General features: G+C 41.0%; 1 protein-coding gene across 1 annotated transcript in view; it reads left to right on the forward strand.

The window, feature by feature from the left end:
- LOC126416677 (neural-cadherin-like) overlaps positions 1 to 7,413 on the forward strand; it is a 32,775-nt gene extending 25,362 nt beyond the window's left edge. Inside the window, exon 4 of the mRNA XM_050084485.1 lies at positions 7,267 to 7,413. Coding sequence (XP_049940442.1) covers positions 7,267 to 7,385 — 119 coding nt within the window. The 3' untranslated portion in view covers positions 7,386 to 7,413. The remainder of the gene's footprint in view (positions 1 to 7,266) is intronic.
- The last annotated feature ends 7,819 nt before the right edge of the window (positions 7,414 to 15,232 follow it).

Raw genomic sequence — 15,232 nt, forward strand, 5'->3', positions numbered from 1 at the left:
ATTGAGGCCACACCGTGGCTGGAAACCAAGTGGTCAAGCCCAGAGTGGCACTGAGTGTTGCTGTCTGTAATCTGTCTTGTAAATTCCCATCAGTGGCTACTGACACCTCTTATTCCCATGCCAATGCTCTGCCTGTGCTTGGCATTGTTGGTTTCACTGCAACCAACCTGACTTCACCATCCAGTGTCAATTGGATTACAACACTTTGAAACAAAGGATCAAGATAGAACTGTTGGTAAGTTGGCACACTTGAATGGTTTGTGCAAACTTGAACTCTATGTACCTGCTGCTTTACTCTTATAAAAATATGATTGTGGTGCTTAAATGACACATATTTTATTACTGTAATATAATGTTTTGAATGGAATGAACCTTTCACTGTGCAGCAGAGTGTGCACTATTTTTAAACTTCCTTGGTTGAAGGTTTGTTGGATTACCAAGGTAGGCAGGAGAGTTTCTGTGAAGTTTAGAGGGTGGGAGAAAGGTAATGGTGCAAGTAAAGTTGTGAGGGTGTGTCATGAGTAATGGCTAGCTAGCTCAGTCAGTAAGAGGCAAAAGGCAAGGTGTGTTTGAGTCCCCATCAAACACACAGTTATCAATTTTTATGTACTTTTCAACTTTTATTGACATTGAGGCTCAATCTATGTAATTAAAAATTGAGCTAAACTAGAAAAAGAAATGAGGCTAGTGCCATATCTATGAGCAGCAAATTATCCCAAAGGATTAGCAATGAGTGCTTTTTGTGGATGGAGAAAGACTATCAAACATTTTAATTCTTCCAGGTGAAATGGCTTTCAGAAGAGCTAATCACTGAGATGAAAGAGCCCATGTAACTATACATGTATGACATAGCACTCTCTAGAATTGAGTATGGACAGCATAGAAGCTAGAAAAGATTCCTCGAAATCTTTGAAGTTGCTGCAGAGTACCGTGAAATAGATCTGTAATTGTGTTGACATCTACCTGAACCTGTCCTTTTCATAATTAATATCTCAAGTTTTTCATAATGCATATGGTTGATAAAGTTTTAGATTGTCAAACTGGAAATTGTCTCTCACTGCATATTTCCATTTATGTCAATATGCTAACATTTACATTGACATACATGTGGCAAATTGAAAATGTGGAAAGTGCAGAGAATTCATTGACACACATTTATATGCAAGTATCCTTTGACAATGGCTTAAAACCCAAAGCAATAAGTTTATAATTTTGACAAAAGTTTACAACCTAGGTGGAATCATGTTTTTAACCTTCATTAGATTCTTAGTGGCATAAGAAGATGATAATTATGAATTGGGGTTTAAGCCTTAAGGCTTTTATAGCTGCTGGACAATGGGCTCCTCTCGTCCTTGGTGCCAGTCAGACCAATTGAACGGGAGCGGAATCAGCATATCAGCATGTGGTGGGGGAAGAGCCATGGGTGCCAGGTCCTGGCAACTCATCCAGTGCTGTTTGTTTATTCCATCCACTGCCACTGTCCTGCCTCCATTGGTGCGCTCTCATCATATTCTTGCTAATGTTGTGTCCCTCGTGATGCAGAGTTGGAAGCCACTTATCCCTCGTGATGCAGAGTTGGAAGCCACTGTCCTGGTTGACCAGGTTATCATTGACTTACATCTCCACTTCCTCTTTGATAATGGAGTCCCAGAAACCTATTTCTCTACACAATACCTTGGTTTGTTCAAAATGAAATGTGTGTTCTTCACTGAGGCTGTGCTCTGCTACCGCGGATTTTTCCTTTTGTCCGATGCAAACGCTTCTCACATCTTCAGAGACGTGTTGTGTGATGCAATGCTGTGTCTGTCCAATATATTGTTTTCCACATTCACAGTGAACACTGTAGACACCTGGTGTTCTGAGACCCAAGTTATAATTCATTGAGCCCAGCATATTTTTTATTTTTGCTGGAGGATGGAAGATGATTTTTATCTTGCTCTTCTCCAGTATCCAGGCAGCCTTTGCCATGGGCAGCCCTCATACAGGAAGAATGCCAGGCTCTTGTAGTACTCTTCTTCCTGAAGGTCCTTCTTCTTCTTCTTCCTCATCTTGAGAGGGCATCTAACCTCCATTTCATTGTAGCCATTCTTCTGGAAGGATTTCTTCGGGTGCTGCATCTCAGTAGGTAGACTGTCCTTGTTGCATAAGTCATGAGTTCTGCAGACAAGGGTAGTGATCACAGATTTCCACTGTGCTGAATGATGGCAGCTGTTGATGTTGAGGTACAGGTCTGTGTGTTTTTTCTTTTGGTAGACCAACTGTACCAGTGTGCCACACATTTTCTTCTTTGTTAGAATATCGAGGAAAGATATGCACCCATTTCCTTCTAATTCCATTGTGAACTTGGTATTCTCGTATATGCTGTTCAGATGGTTGAGAAATTCCATTCAGGTGTCCTTGCAGTGCTGCCAGACTGTGAAAGTATTGTTCACGTACTGATAAAGGACCTTGGGTTTACGGAATCCTGTTTCCAAGGTGATATCCTCGAAGTATTACATGTACAGATTGGCGATACATGGTGCCAATGAGGATCCCATAGCTACTCCATCCACCTGTTTGTAAAACTCACCCCCACACTGGAAATATGTGGTTGTGAGTGCATGACACAATAACTCCACTGCGTCTTCATTGAAATGATTCTCAAGTTGCTTCAAGAAGCCCTCTAGCGGTATCCTCATGAAGAGGATGTGACGTCAGAGTTGATAATATCATTTCTGTTGAGATCCCACTCTTTAAGTGTCTTAACAAACTCTGTGGAATTCTTGATGTGGTGGGGACATTTACCCTTGAGAGGCTTGAGTAGTTGTGCCAGGTGTTTGGCTATACCACAGGTAGAAGAATTTATCATGTCTACTATGGGAATAGTGGTGCCTCCCTGTTGGGTCTCTTGGGGAGCCCATATACCCGTGGTGGAACCAGAGCTTTTAAAGCCTTTTTACCAGGTCCTGGTCCAGACCTAAGTTGTTGATAAGACCAATGGTCTTTTTAGTCACAGCTGCTGTAAGGTCCTTCTCCACTTGTTTGTAGGCCTGGTCCTGCAGCAGCAAATTAATCTTGTCCCTGTAGTCAGCCGCTCTCAGCAGCACCATCACACTCCCTTGTCTGCTGGTAGAATGACAGTATCCTCATCTTCTCTGAGGCTACGTATATTGCCCAGTGTTCCACCGCTGAGATTTTGGTTTTAGGCATTCTCTTTTTGTCTACGATTCTGCAGGTCTTCCTTCTCATCTCGTCAGCAGCTTCAGATGGCAGCCTGCTTATGGCCTGCTCAACACTGCTGATGATCTCTAGTTTGGTAGTGTTCTTGGAACTGGTGCATAGTTTAATCCTTTTGGTAGCACAGATGTTGTCACCTCATTCAGTTCATTGTCATGAGGTTGGCAATGGTCCTCAAATCCTTCTGCCTTTGTGCCCCTGGTAGTTATTGGAACTTGTTTCGTTGTAGAGAAGCATTATATGAGAATGCAGGCATTCTCAGTGAATCTCAGTGATAAAATCTTCTCAGGCTGACAGCCGAGTCAATACATCATTTTCCGGCAATGTTTCAGCAAGTTTCTTACTTGCCATTTTCAGGCGAAGTGTCGTTCGGATCTTTATAGCTGTTGGACCATGGGTTTCTCTGCATCCTCAGTGCCCATTGGGCCATCAGGTGGAAGCAGAATGGGCACAGCAGTGTGTGGTGGGGGGAGCCACAGGCACCATGCCTCAATGTCTCATCTCGGTGCTGCCTCTTTATTCCGTCTACTGCCACTGTGCTGCCTCCGCCAGTGTGCTCTTATCATATTAGCAAGGATGTGATGGGAGCACACCCAATGGTGGCAGGACGGTGGCGGCGGATGGAATAAACAGGCCACTCCGACACAAGGTGCTGGGTCCGGCACACACGGCTCCCTATCCCTCCCCCCCTCCCCCCCTCGCCCCCTCGCCCCTCCTCCCGCCTCCCCCCCTCCATGTGCCACCACGTCATTTCCACTCTTACCTGATTGGTTTGACTGGCACCAAGGATACAGTGAAGTCTTGTGGTCCAGCGATCATAAAGATCTGGATGATCTGAAGATGGCAAGTAAGAAACTTGCTAAATGTTGCCGGAGAATGACACATTAACTCAACTGTTGACCCGAGAAGATTTTATCATTGTGATTTGCCGAGAAAGCCTGCATTCCCATATAATGCATCTCTATGGGGAGGATGTTCATTTCATCATCAAGTTGCTGCAAAAACTTCAGGTCAAGAAGGCAAGTTCACTCAGCAGACTCGCATCTTGCAACATCGTCAGGACAAATCTACTGCGACAGTTCACACACCTGTGACATCCTATCCATAAGGCAAGAACAAAACACATCCTGCAACATGCCAGATCAGTACTGCTGAGGGAGCACATATGCATCACAAGGTCTGAACTCAAAAAAATTGGGTGTGCCTTACTCACATGCCACCTGAAACTGGTCTCGACAGTCTTGCCTTTCACATGGAAGTGGGTAGATGGCAATACCTTCACATCCAGTGAACTTTGCGAGTGGAAGGCCACCACAAAACAACAAAACAAATTCCAGTGACTACCAGTGGCACAAATGTAAAGGACTGACTTTGAGGATTCTAGGACCGTCGTCAACCTGATGGGCAATGAACTGGATGAGGCAACAACATCCATGCTGGCCAAAGGATTAAACTTTGCACCAGTTCTGAGCACATTACGAAAACTAGAGATCATCAGAAGTGTTGAGCAGGCCATGTGTGGGCTGCCTTCTGAAGCCACTGAAGAGGTGAGAAAGGAAAGCTGCAGAATCCTAGACAAAGAGAAAATGCCTAAAACCAACATCTTGGCATCAGAATGGAGGGTGTTACGCAACCTCGGAGAAGATAAGGGTACTGTCGTTCCACCAGCAGACAAAGGGAACATGACGGTGCTGCTAAGAGCGACTGACTATTGGGACAAGATTAATTCGGTGCTGCAGGACCAGGCCTGCAAGGAAATGGAGGAGGACCCTACAACAGCTGTGACTAGAAAAACCATTGGTCTTCTCGACAACTCAGGTCAGAGCCAGGAGCTGGTAAATAGGCTTCACTTCAGAGCTCCAGTTCCACCATGTTTATACAGGCTCCTCAAAATACACAAGAGGGAGGTACCACTACACGCCATAGTAGACATGATAGATTCTCCTACCTGGCCAGCCACCTGGCTCAGTTACTCTAGTATCTCATGGGTAAATGTCCCCACCACATCAAGAATTCCACAGAGTTTGTTGAGACACTCAAGGAGTAGCATCTTGACAGAAATGATATGATGGTCAGCTTTGACATCACATCCCTCTTCAAGAGGGTACTGTTAGAGGGCTCCTTGAAGCTACTTGAGAATCATTTCATCAAAGACACAGTGGAATTATCCCACCATGCAATCAGAATCACGTATTTCCAGTGTGGGGGAAAGTTTTACAAACAGGTGGATGGTGTCACTATGGGATCCCCACTGGCACTACGTATCACCAATCTGTACATGCAATACTTCAAGGATATCACCTTGGAAACAGCATGCCTTAAACCCAAAGTCCTTTATCTGTATGTGGACAATACTTCCTTGGTCTGGCAGCACTTCAAGGACACCCGAATGGAATTTCTCAACCATCGGAACAGCATTTATGAGAATATGAAGTTCACAATGGAATTAGAAGGAAATGGGTGCCTACCCTTCCTCAATATCCTAACAAAGAAGAAAATGTGCATCACACGAGGACACTCACTCTACCAAAAGAAAACATACACAGATGTGTACCTCAACATCAACAGCAGCCATCATCCAGCACAACGGAAATCTGTGATCACTACCCTTGTCTGCAGAGCTCATGACTTACGCAACAAGGACAATCTACCTACTAAGATGCAGTACCTGAAGAAAACTTTCCAGAAGAGTGGTTGCACTGAAATGGAGATTAGATGCCCTCTCAAGATGAGCAAGAAGAAGAAGAAGGAGGACCTTCAGGAATAAGAGGACTACAAGGGCTTGGCATCCTTCTGTATGCTGGGCCGCCCATGGCAAAGGCTGCCAGGATACTGGAGAAGAACAAGATAAAAACCATCTTCCATCCTCCAGCAGAAATCAGAAATATGTTGGGCTCAATGAAGGATAACTTGAGTCTAAGAACACCTGGTGTCTACAGCATTTCCTGTGAATGTGGAAAACAATATATCAGACAGACACAGCATTGCATCACACAACACATCTCTGTACATGTGAGAAGCATTCACCTCAGAAAGGAAAAATCTGCAGTAGTGGAGCACAGCCTCAGTGAAGAACACACATTTCAGTTTGAACAAACCAAGATACTGTGTAGAGCAAAAGGTTTCTGGGTCTCCATTATCAAAGAGACAGTGGAGATATAAGTCAATGATAACCTGGTCAACCAGGACAGTTGCTTCCAGCTCTGCATCACGTGGGACACACCATTAGCAAGAATATGATGAGAGCGCACCAATGGAGGCAGGACAGTGGCAGCAGATGGAATAAAAAAGCCACACCAAGATGAGACACAGGGACCCACGCTCACGGATCTCTCCCTCCTCCCCCCCCCCCTTCCGCCCCACCCCCCACCCCCTCCCCCTACATGTCACCACACCAATTCCATTCGCACCAAGGATGTGGAGCCTGTGGTCCAGCAGCTATTAATATCCATACAATACATGAACCTGACACTTCACCTGAAGATGGCAAGTAAGAAATTTGCTGAAACATTACTGGGTAATGATGCATTGACTGCGCTGTCAACCTGAGAAGATTTTATCAGTGAACATACCTTTCTCCCTTATCCCTTTCCTTTATTTTAGAGATAAACCATATTTCAAAATATTCTATACTTCATACTTGTGGCATTAATGGCAACATTTGTCTATCTTTATTTAAATTCAAATTTGTATCTTAGTAAGCCTTTGGGATTCATCATCTTAGCACTTTTAAATAAATCTGTTGTGTATAAGTAAAGTACATGTTCGAGTCCCAGGCTAGCAACAATTTAATCTGCCAGAAAGTTTCAAATTATCACACACCCAACTGCAGAGTGAAAATTTGTTTGGTATTTTCCCTTAGTTCTGAAGCTGTGTGAGCAGTTTTGCTGTATGTGTATAAAATGAATTAAAGTATTGCTTTTACACACACACACACACACACACACACACACACACACACACACACACACACACACACACACGGGGTGGGGGGGGGGCTTGCAGCTCTTTGTAATGAAGTTAAATGTATTGTCATTATTTCTTTCATAGGTTCAGATGACAAGGAGCAAGATTACAGCCATCTCTATGCATTAGGAGCAAAATTTAGCAGACTTGCATGTATGTATAATAAGGAGGAAACAACAGAGGAAGAGGCAGCACAGGAATAAACACAATTACCACTATTAATCAGTAAGATTGCTGATACAAATACATGAAGCAATTAACTATGTTTCCAGTGAGTACATAGTTCTCATACAAATGGCTGTGAAAGATTTCTGTCACAATAATTACCTACAGACCTAAGTGTTGTGTTATGTGACTGCAGATCACAAAATAACTGAAATGAATGTATTTTGTAACTACAAATTCCCAAATATTTCTCGTATTGTGTTGTTCATCATTTACAGAAGACAATGCAAATGACGTGAACTGTACCTTTGGCTGTTTCTCAGGTGTTTCAGTTAAAAACCTTGCAAAGGTATAATATGACCTAACTGAACAACTACAGCCATTTTATTGTTACTGAGATATTAGTTATTTAAAACTTAGTAACTGACTGTTACTGAACATCAACTTTTTACTGTGATTGTGTATGTGTATGCTTTGGAAGCAGGGACATACATTTTTGAAGTGCCTAAAATTTATTTGATCTATTTGTTATTGAGGTAGTGTTGGAAATGGGTATTTTTAATAAAGAAATAAATTTTGTGTGTGGTACTTAGCTTTTAAAGCAATTTTGAATAGTATGATGGATATTGGGGAGAAATCAGAAACTGATAGTGAACATACTAAAAAAATGAAGATGTTATTTATAATGTCAGCTTAAGTCATTAAATTCTGTTTACACGAGAACTGTGTAACTGCAGGTTGCTAATATAGTTTCACACTAAAGTGAATCCCATATGAAGGAAAGGAATACTGTGTAGGTTGCCAATAATTGTAGAGACAGAATTTGAATACAATGTGTCTCTAAAGTCTTCATCCACTTTACTGTAAGAAAATTTAATTTCTTTTCTCTCAATATCCAGAATAATTGGAAAAAATTTCAATTAAGTGTCAAGCCAATAGCTGAATTATTTCTACATCTTATGCAGCACATGTGGCATTGCAGGATTGTTGTAATCTTTTCCTTCAGTTTATACAACATGTTTCATGGGAGAGACCCATGCATTGAGATTCTTGTGACATCCCTGCCCCCCTAAAAGAAAATGGCATACCATGATACAAAGAGGATGAAGCAGCCAATTATGAAATGTGAAATCTTGAGACTCATTACATCTAGCTAAGCTGTGAGGGAATCTGTTGCTCCAATAATTCCCTTAATGCCATCTGTCAGTGCTGTAAATGTTTCCAAGTTGGGAGGTATAGGAAGATGGTCTATAGACCCTTAGTCTCTCCCCCTCCCCCCCCCCCCCCCCCCCCCCCCCCCCCCGCCTCCACCTATGACTGTTCTGTTTGCATTAACTGTAGGGAAAAATTCAAATGTTCCGTGACAACAAGTAACAATTGTACTCAAATTTTAACAAGATGCCCCTTCATTTTATTTATTTATTGTTGAAACAAATGAACATTGTCTCATTAAATAACAACATCATATGGCAGCTTTTCATAATCTTCTATATTTTCATCCAAAGTGATGCGTATAATCATTTTCAGCTATCTGCTCTTGTTGTATTTGTAGATTATGAGGGATTATGAAGTTTGCTCATTGTAATCCTAATACGTATGGGAATAATGTGAAATTTTCAAAATTGGACATACATATTTTGCATCTATCCACCACTGACTGCTATTTTTATTATCTCAAAACTACTAGTTTCAAACAATGTCACCCACCTTTGGATCATTTCTGGTAGTCACAGGGTAACCAGTCTTAACAGAACTATCAGTTTCATACTGTTTATGAAACAAAGAAAACAAATTACTTCGTGCTGTTGACTCAGCATCTAGAATGATGCTGCATCACTCCAGTTCTGTAAGCTATACTGTGGTCGCTTACTGATCAAACTAAAACTAACAGTTCCCTCTTCTGAATTGAGGGCAGATTCTTCAAATATCATTAAAATTTTGATGTTACAGGCCTTTGAAATGGAATGAATACTTTAGTGACTCCATATATTCCTTCTGGATAGTATTAGGAGAAAGTGAGGAAAATATTCTTAAAGAAGAAGCAATATCAATTATTACTTTCTGTCAATCAAGTGAACAAGAACGAAAAATAAATTGATATGTTGACTATAAATTGTCTCAATAACTGAAAGTGGGAAGTGAAAACTGTTAAACAAAAGTATTTCTGTTGTATAAAAATAAATTTTACAATCTGGAATGTTAGGGCCCTGATATTTTATGTTCTTCATAAGTTTCACATTATTTTTTACCATTTGGAATGAATGATTTTTGTGTAAATACTGTACTTCATTCTGTTTACAATGAAGTGTTTTGTGTAATTGATGTGATGTATTTAATGTTGCAGTGTGTGTACTTGTCTGTATTCCATATGAAAGAAACAATGAAAATATTTCCTGTTGTTTGATATGCCATCAAAACAATACATTTTGTACAGTTTTTACACTTTTCATAAATATTGTTGCATTTTCTCATTAAAATATGTGAGCTTTTTGTAAATAAAATAAATATTTGGATTTGGATACAAAACAGCAAAAAATTATGCAGTAATGAATACAAATGTTTTCTTAAAATTATTCTGTAAGAAGAAAATAATTTTTGCCATTTGTGCACTTTTTCTTTGTTGCCGTCACAGAAGTGTGAGTGGAATGAGACATACCATCTTACCAATACAACATGAAGTAGATGAAGGTGGTAGCTCCACTCTGTCATGAAGGGATGAATGTGTACTTCACTCACAGCATGTGTGAAAATGCAGACTAACATACAGAGCTGACATTGTGCTTAAATGATAAAATCACATCTGGAAGATTTACAAATACAAGTAATGTGTGATTTATACTCACAGATGAAATACCAGTTCTCTCAGAAATGCTACATTTCAAACAAAGCAGTTCAATAGTGTCACCAAGCATGATAATGTACTAGTGCAGTTTATCACAGCAAAGTTAGCAGTTCCCTCTTCTGGCTGAAATCTAATTTTTGATGGATGAAGATTTGGTACCGTCATAGTCAAAGAAAAGTTTCATAGTGAGAGAATATCATTATTTTTAATAATTACTCCTTAAAAATGGTTGAGAAAATTGGTGCACATAGCTCATAAGAGGAAACAGAATAGTACAACACTGAAGATGCAATACAAAGGTAATTTAGTGCATTAAAAATTCATCTCACATCCCCACCTGAAATAAGGAAGATCATCATCACAGTAAGATCAGGTTATATTTGATGCACTTTTGCTTCCAATAGATGCATAATCAGGGGATCCTCTGGGATGATGAACATGTTAGAAAAACAAGATTATACAATAAATATCTACAAAGAAAAACAAATTTGCTAAGATACCTTCCACAGATCCCACGTGATATGGTTGTCATGTCTGTGCAATAAGTAAAAAAATCTTATACAACATATTCATGTAAAAGGTAAAAAAAACTTGGCACAAAACCCATATAATGAAGCCACAAAAGTCATGGAATACGTCCCAATATCATGTCAGATCTACTTTTGCCCAATGTAGAGCAGCGACTCAACATGGCACATGTTCCACCCTCAAGAAGATTGTAATTTATTTCTTGAACTGTTTACACATATATAAGGCAAAGTGCAATACAACGAATGATACTCAAGTGCCCAAGCACAGCCTTGCACTCCAGTCTATAAAGTAATTAGTTCTAACATGGGGTGCAGCCAGAGGCTGCGCACAGAACTGCTGTCATATTAGCAGGCTGTGTAGCCTCTAGTGGCCGTGAAAGCAGCATGGACTCAATAAGTTGTTGGAAGTCCCTTGCAGAAATATTGAGCCATAAGTGTTGCCCATGCAGGATTTTGTGCATGAACTGACCTCTCAATTATGTCCCGTAAATGTTCAATGGCCTTCATATCGGGCAATCTGGTTGGCCAAATCTTTCACTTGAATTGTCCGGAATGTTCTCCAAACAAGTCATAAAGAATTATGGCTCGGTGACATGGCACATTGTCATCCATAACAATTCCATCATTATTTGGCAACATTAAGTCCATGAATGTATCAAATGGTTTACAAGAAGCCAAACATGATGATTTACACTCAACAATCAGTCCATTCTATGTAAACAAACCCCACATCATTATAGAACCAGCACCAGCTTGCACAGTGCCTTGTTGACAACCTGGGTCCATGGCTTTGTATTGTATGTGTGACACTCAAACACTACCATCAGGTCTTACCAACTGAAATCAGGCCTCATCTGAGCAAGCCATGGTCTTCCAGTCATCTAGTATCCAACCGATATGGTCACGAGCCAAGGAGGATCACTGCAGGTGACATACTGTTAGCAAAAGCACTCGGGTTGGTAGTCTGCTGCCATAGCCCATTAATGCCACATTTTTGTTGCACTGTCCTAACAGATATGTTCGTCACACATCCCATATTTATTTGTGCTGTTATTTCATGCAGTGTTGCTAGTCTGTTAGCACTGACAACTCTACACGGACACTGTTGCTCTTGTCATTAAGTGAAGGCCATTGTCTACTGTGCTGTCCATGGTGAGAGGTAATGACTGAAATTTGGTATTTTCAGCACACTCATGGCACTTTTTACCTTGGAATATTGAATTCACAAACAATTTCTGAAATGGAATGTCCCATGCATCTAGCTCCAGTAACCATTCTATGTTCAAAGTCTGTAAATTCTTGTCATGTAGTCATAATCCCATTCCAAACCTTTTCATGTGAATCATCTGACTCCAAATGACAGCTCCGCCAATGCACTGCCCTTTTGTACCTTCTGTATACGATACTACTGCCATCTGTATGTGTGCATATCCCTATTGCTTGACTTCTGTCACCTCAGTGTAAATGTACAATGCATTCAGATGCCTTTGATAATCATCAAACAGAAAATTTATTTTACAACACTTATTTACAATATGACTGTTCAGGCTTTCCCAATGGATCTGTTGCAAATACTCTTCTCATCTTTGCCATCAAATAATTTCACAAATCCCACCATAATTTGTCGATACAACTGTTCGACATTTTCAGGTCATGATAGCTGCTGTTGTCATTCTTACACAGTGTGACTGAAGATAGGCATGTGGTGGCATCAAAATTTGTCAGGCCTGGATCAGGCAGTACGCATGTGCAGGAAGATGCTCACAGTTGGAGGAAAGTAGCACCCATAGTGTCCTCTGCCAGGAGCCACAGAAAGGCTTTTCACCTGTGCGCTGTGGGCAATGACTGTGCTGCAGGACACTCCTGTAGTTAAGAGCTGAATTAGATCTCAGGAGTGCACTGCATCGGGTCATGAATTGGAAGTTCTTGTAACATCTGTTCTGATATAATGGCAGCTAGTGCTGGATTCTCAGCAGCGCTTAATTGAAAAACTGCATCGCTGTTGATAAGATAATCCACTGCCTGCTTAAAAACACAGCCCCAGAAAGATGATGCTGAGGATAAAACTTCAGTCTTCTCTTAAAACATGTGATGCCCCATGTCCAGGCAATACTTTGCTGCTGCTGATTTATCAGGTTAGCCAAGGCACTTATGACTATTGTGTTTAACACAACATTCTTGTATGGTTCAGCATGTCTGCCCAATATAACATTTCCCACACTGGCATGGGATCTTTTATACACCCTGTTTTCTAAGACCAAGCTCATCTTTGACCAAGCACTACAAATTCCTCAATTTTGCTGGTGGTCAAAGAACACATTTGACATCATGTATCTTCGGGATCCTTTCTATTCTTGAAGACATGCTACCAAAATGTGGCAGGAATACGATTGCAGTGGTTGCCTCCACATCTTCATTTACATCTCTGCTTTGAACAGCAAAATTGAAGAATTTGCTGTGCTTGAACAGAGACAGTCTTGGCATTAGGAAATATGGTGTATAAAAGATCCCATGCCACTGGGGGAAATCTTATATTGGGCAGACATGCCAAACCTTGCAAAAACATTGCGCTGAACACAATTATCATACACACCTGGGCTAACCTGATAAATCAGCAGTAACGGAGCATTGCCTGAACATGGAGCATCACATATTTTATGAGAAGACTGAAGTTTAATCCTCAGCATCATCTTTCTGGGACTGTGTTTTTAAGGTCATACGTATCCCTATGGTGGACAGACTTATCAACAGAGATACAAGTTTTCAATTAAGCACCACCTGGAATCCAGCAATGGCTGCCATTAAATCAAAACAGAAAACACAAGAACTTCCAATTCATGACCTGATGTGGGGCACTGCTAACACTTAATTCAGCTTTTAACCATAGGAGTGATCAACAGGGTCACCGAGAGCACTGCTTTCCTCCAGCTGCAAACACATGTCTTGCCAGCTCTTGGTCTGACCACCTATCATCAGTTGACCCATGTAGCAGTGACACCAATAGCTATTGTAACTTGAAGATATTGAAAAGCCATGCTGATGAAATATGCTGGGATTTGCACAATATGATCTTATGCCAAACCAGAGAAGAGTATCTGCATTTATTTACAATGATCGCATTACTGCAATGAATTTGTACAGAAGTAATATTGTGCTAATACTCATAAATCCTTCAGGCTCTTCTTAAACTGAATTTTACTTGTATATAACATATTTACAGCTGCTGGTAACTTATTGAAAATGTGTGTTGCTCAATAATGAACATGTTTTTGGACTGTGGTGAGTGATGATATTAAGGCAAAATAATAACATTTAATACCACTTTATTGTAATTATATACTTTATTCACTTTTTGATCACAAAACATTACAACACAGAGCAAAAATGGACATCAAGTGAGTTCAAAGATCATCATAAAGGGAGAACACACGGATGAACATATTGAACCACTACAGAACCCCCCCCCCCCCTCCCCCCCCCCTTCAGGATGTGCAGAGCGCGGTGCAGGAGCAAAAGGAGAAAGGAATTATTGGGGAGGCCATCAGGGAAGACACAACACAAAATATCAACCACGTTGGTTGATGTAGGGGACAACCTTTGCAGGAGAGCAGAATCTCAATAGGAGGAGAAGGAAGGGGCTGTGGACGGTCACATATAATGACAATTGACAGTATGCCATCCTCATCAATAAAAGCTTGAAGGGAGCCGTTGACATAATCTTCAGGTAAGAAAATAGCTCGGATGAGCATGAGGTTAACATCCTTATGTTTACATATGTGAGAAGGTGCACAAAAAACAAACAAATAGTCGTTGTGACATTGCACTGAGATGTCATCCACTGGAAATGTCAACAGTAAATGTGGTCATAGTTGAGCATGGTGTTGGCAGTGAGAAGAAGGGTACAGGAAGTTTGTCACACACATCACTGTTACTGAGGGAGACACGATCACTAACACTGGCTTCACAAGATGTAAAGGAGGGTGGGAGGGAAGTGCCTGCTGAACACTCACTGGAAACTGGTTCATTTGTTGTGTTGGCAGTTGGAGGAAGCTCTGAGGCCTCATCGTTTGAGACATATTCATTGAGGACTGCAGCTAAACTCTTATGTAGAGACACCGTCTGTGGTATACCATTTATCAGGATGGTCATAGTGTTTGCAGCATGGTTGGGAACCTGCTGAGGTTCTGAATAGGGTGCAGTAAGAGCTGGATGAACGGTGTCATCTTGCAACATAATAAAGTTGCAGTCTGCAAGTTCCTTGTATAAAAAGACTGGTGGGTGAGTATGTCCTCGTGGCTGTCGTATCCACATACACAAGATATGACTGAACTTGCTCGACTAAGGAGGGTAGTCTCTCTTCATGAAGAGAAGTAGCGTCCTTGACAAATTCTGCTGAGAGCACCAAGGGTTTCTTATAAAGGATCTCTGTCGGAGAGCCCTTTAAATCATATTTATATGCCATGCAAATGTGTAGCAGTACCCATGAAAGTGCATCTGACCAAAAATCAGAATG

The sequence above is a fragment of the Schistocerca serialis genome, chromosome 8 (genome assembly GCF_023864345.2).
Source record: "Schistocerca serialis cubense isolate TAMUIC-IGC-003099 chromosome 8, iqSchSeri2.2, whole genome shotgun sequence".
NCBI classification, from domain to species: domain Eukaryota; kingdom Metazoa; phylum Arthropoda; class Insecta; order Orthoptera; family Acrididae; genus Schistocerca; species Schistocerca serialis.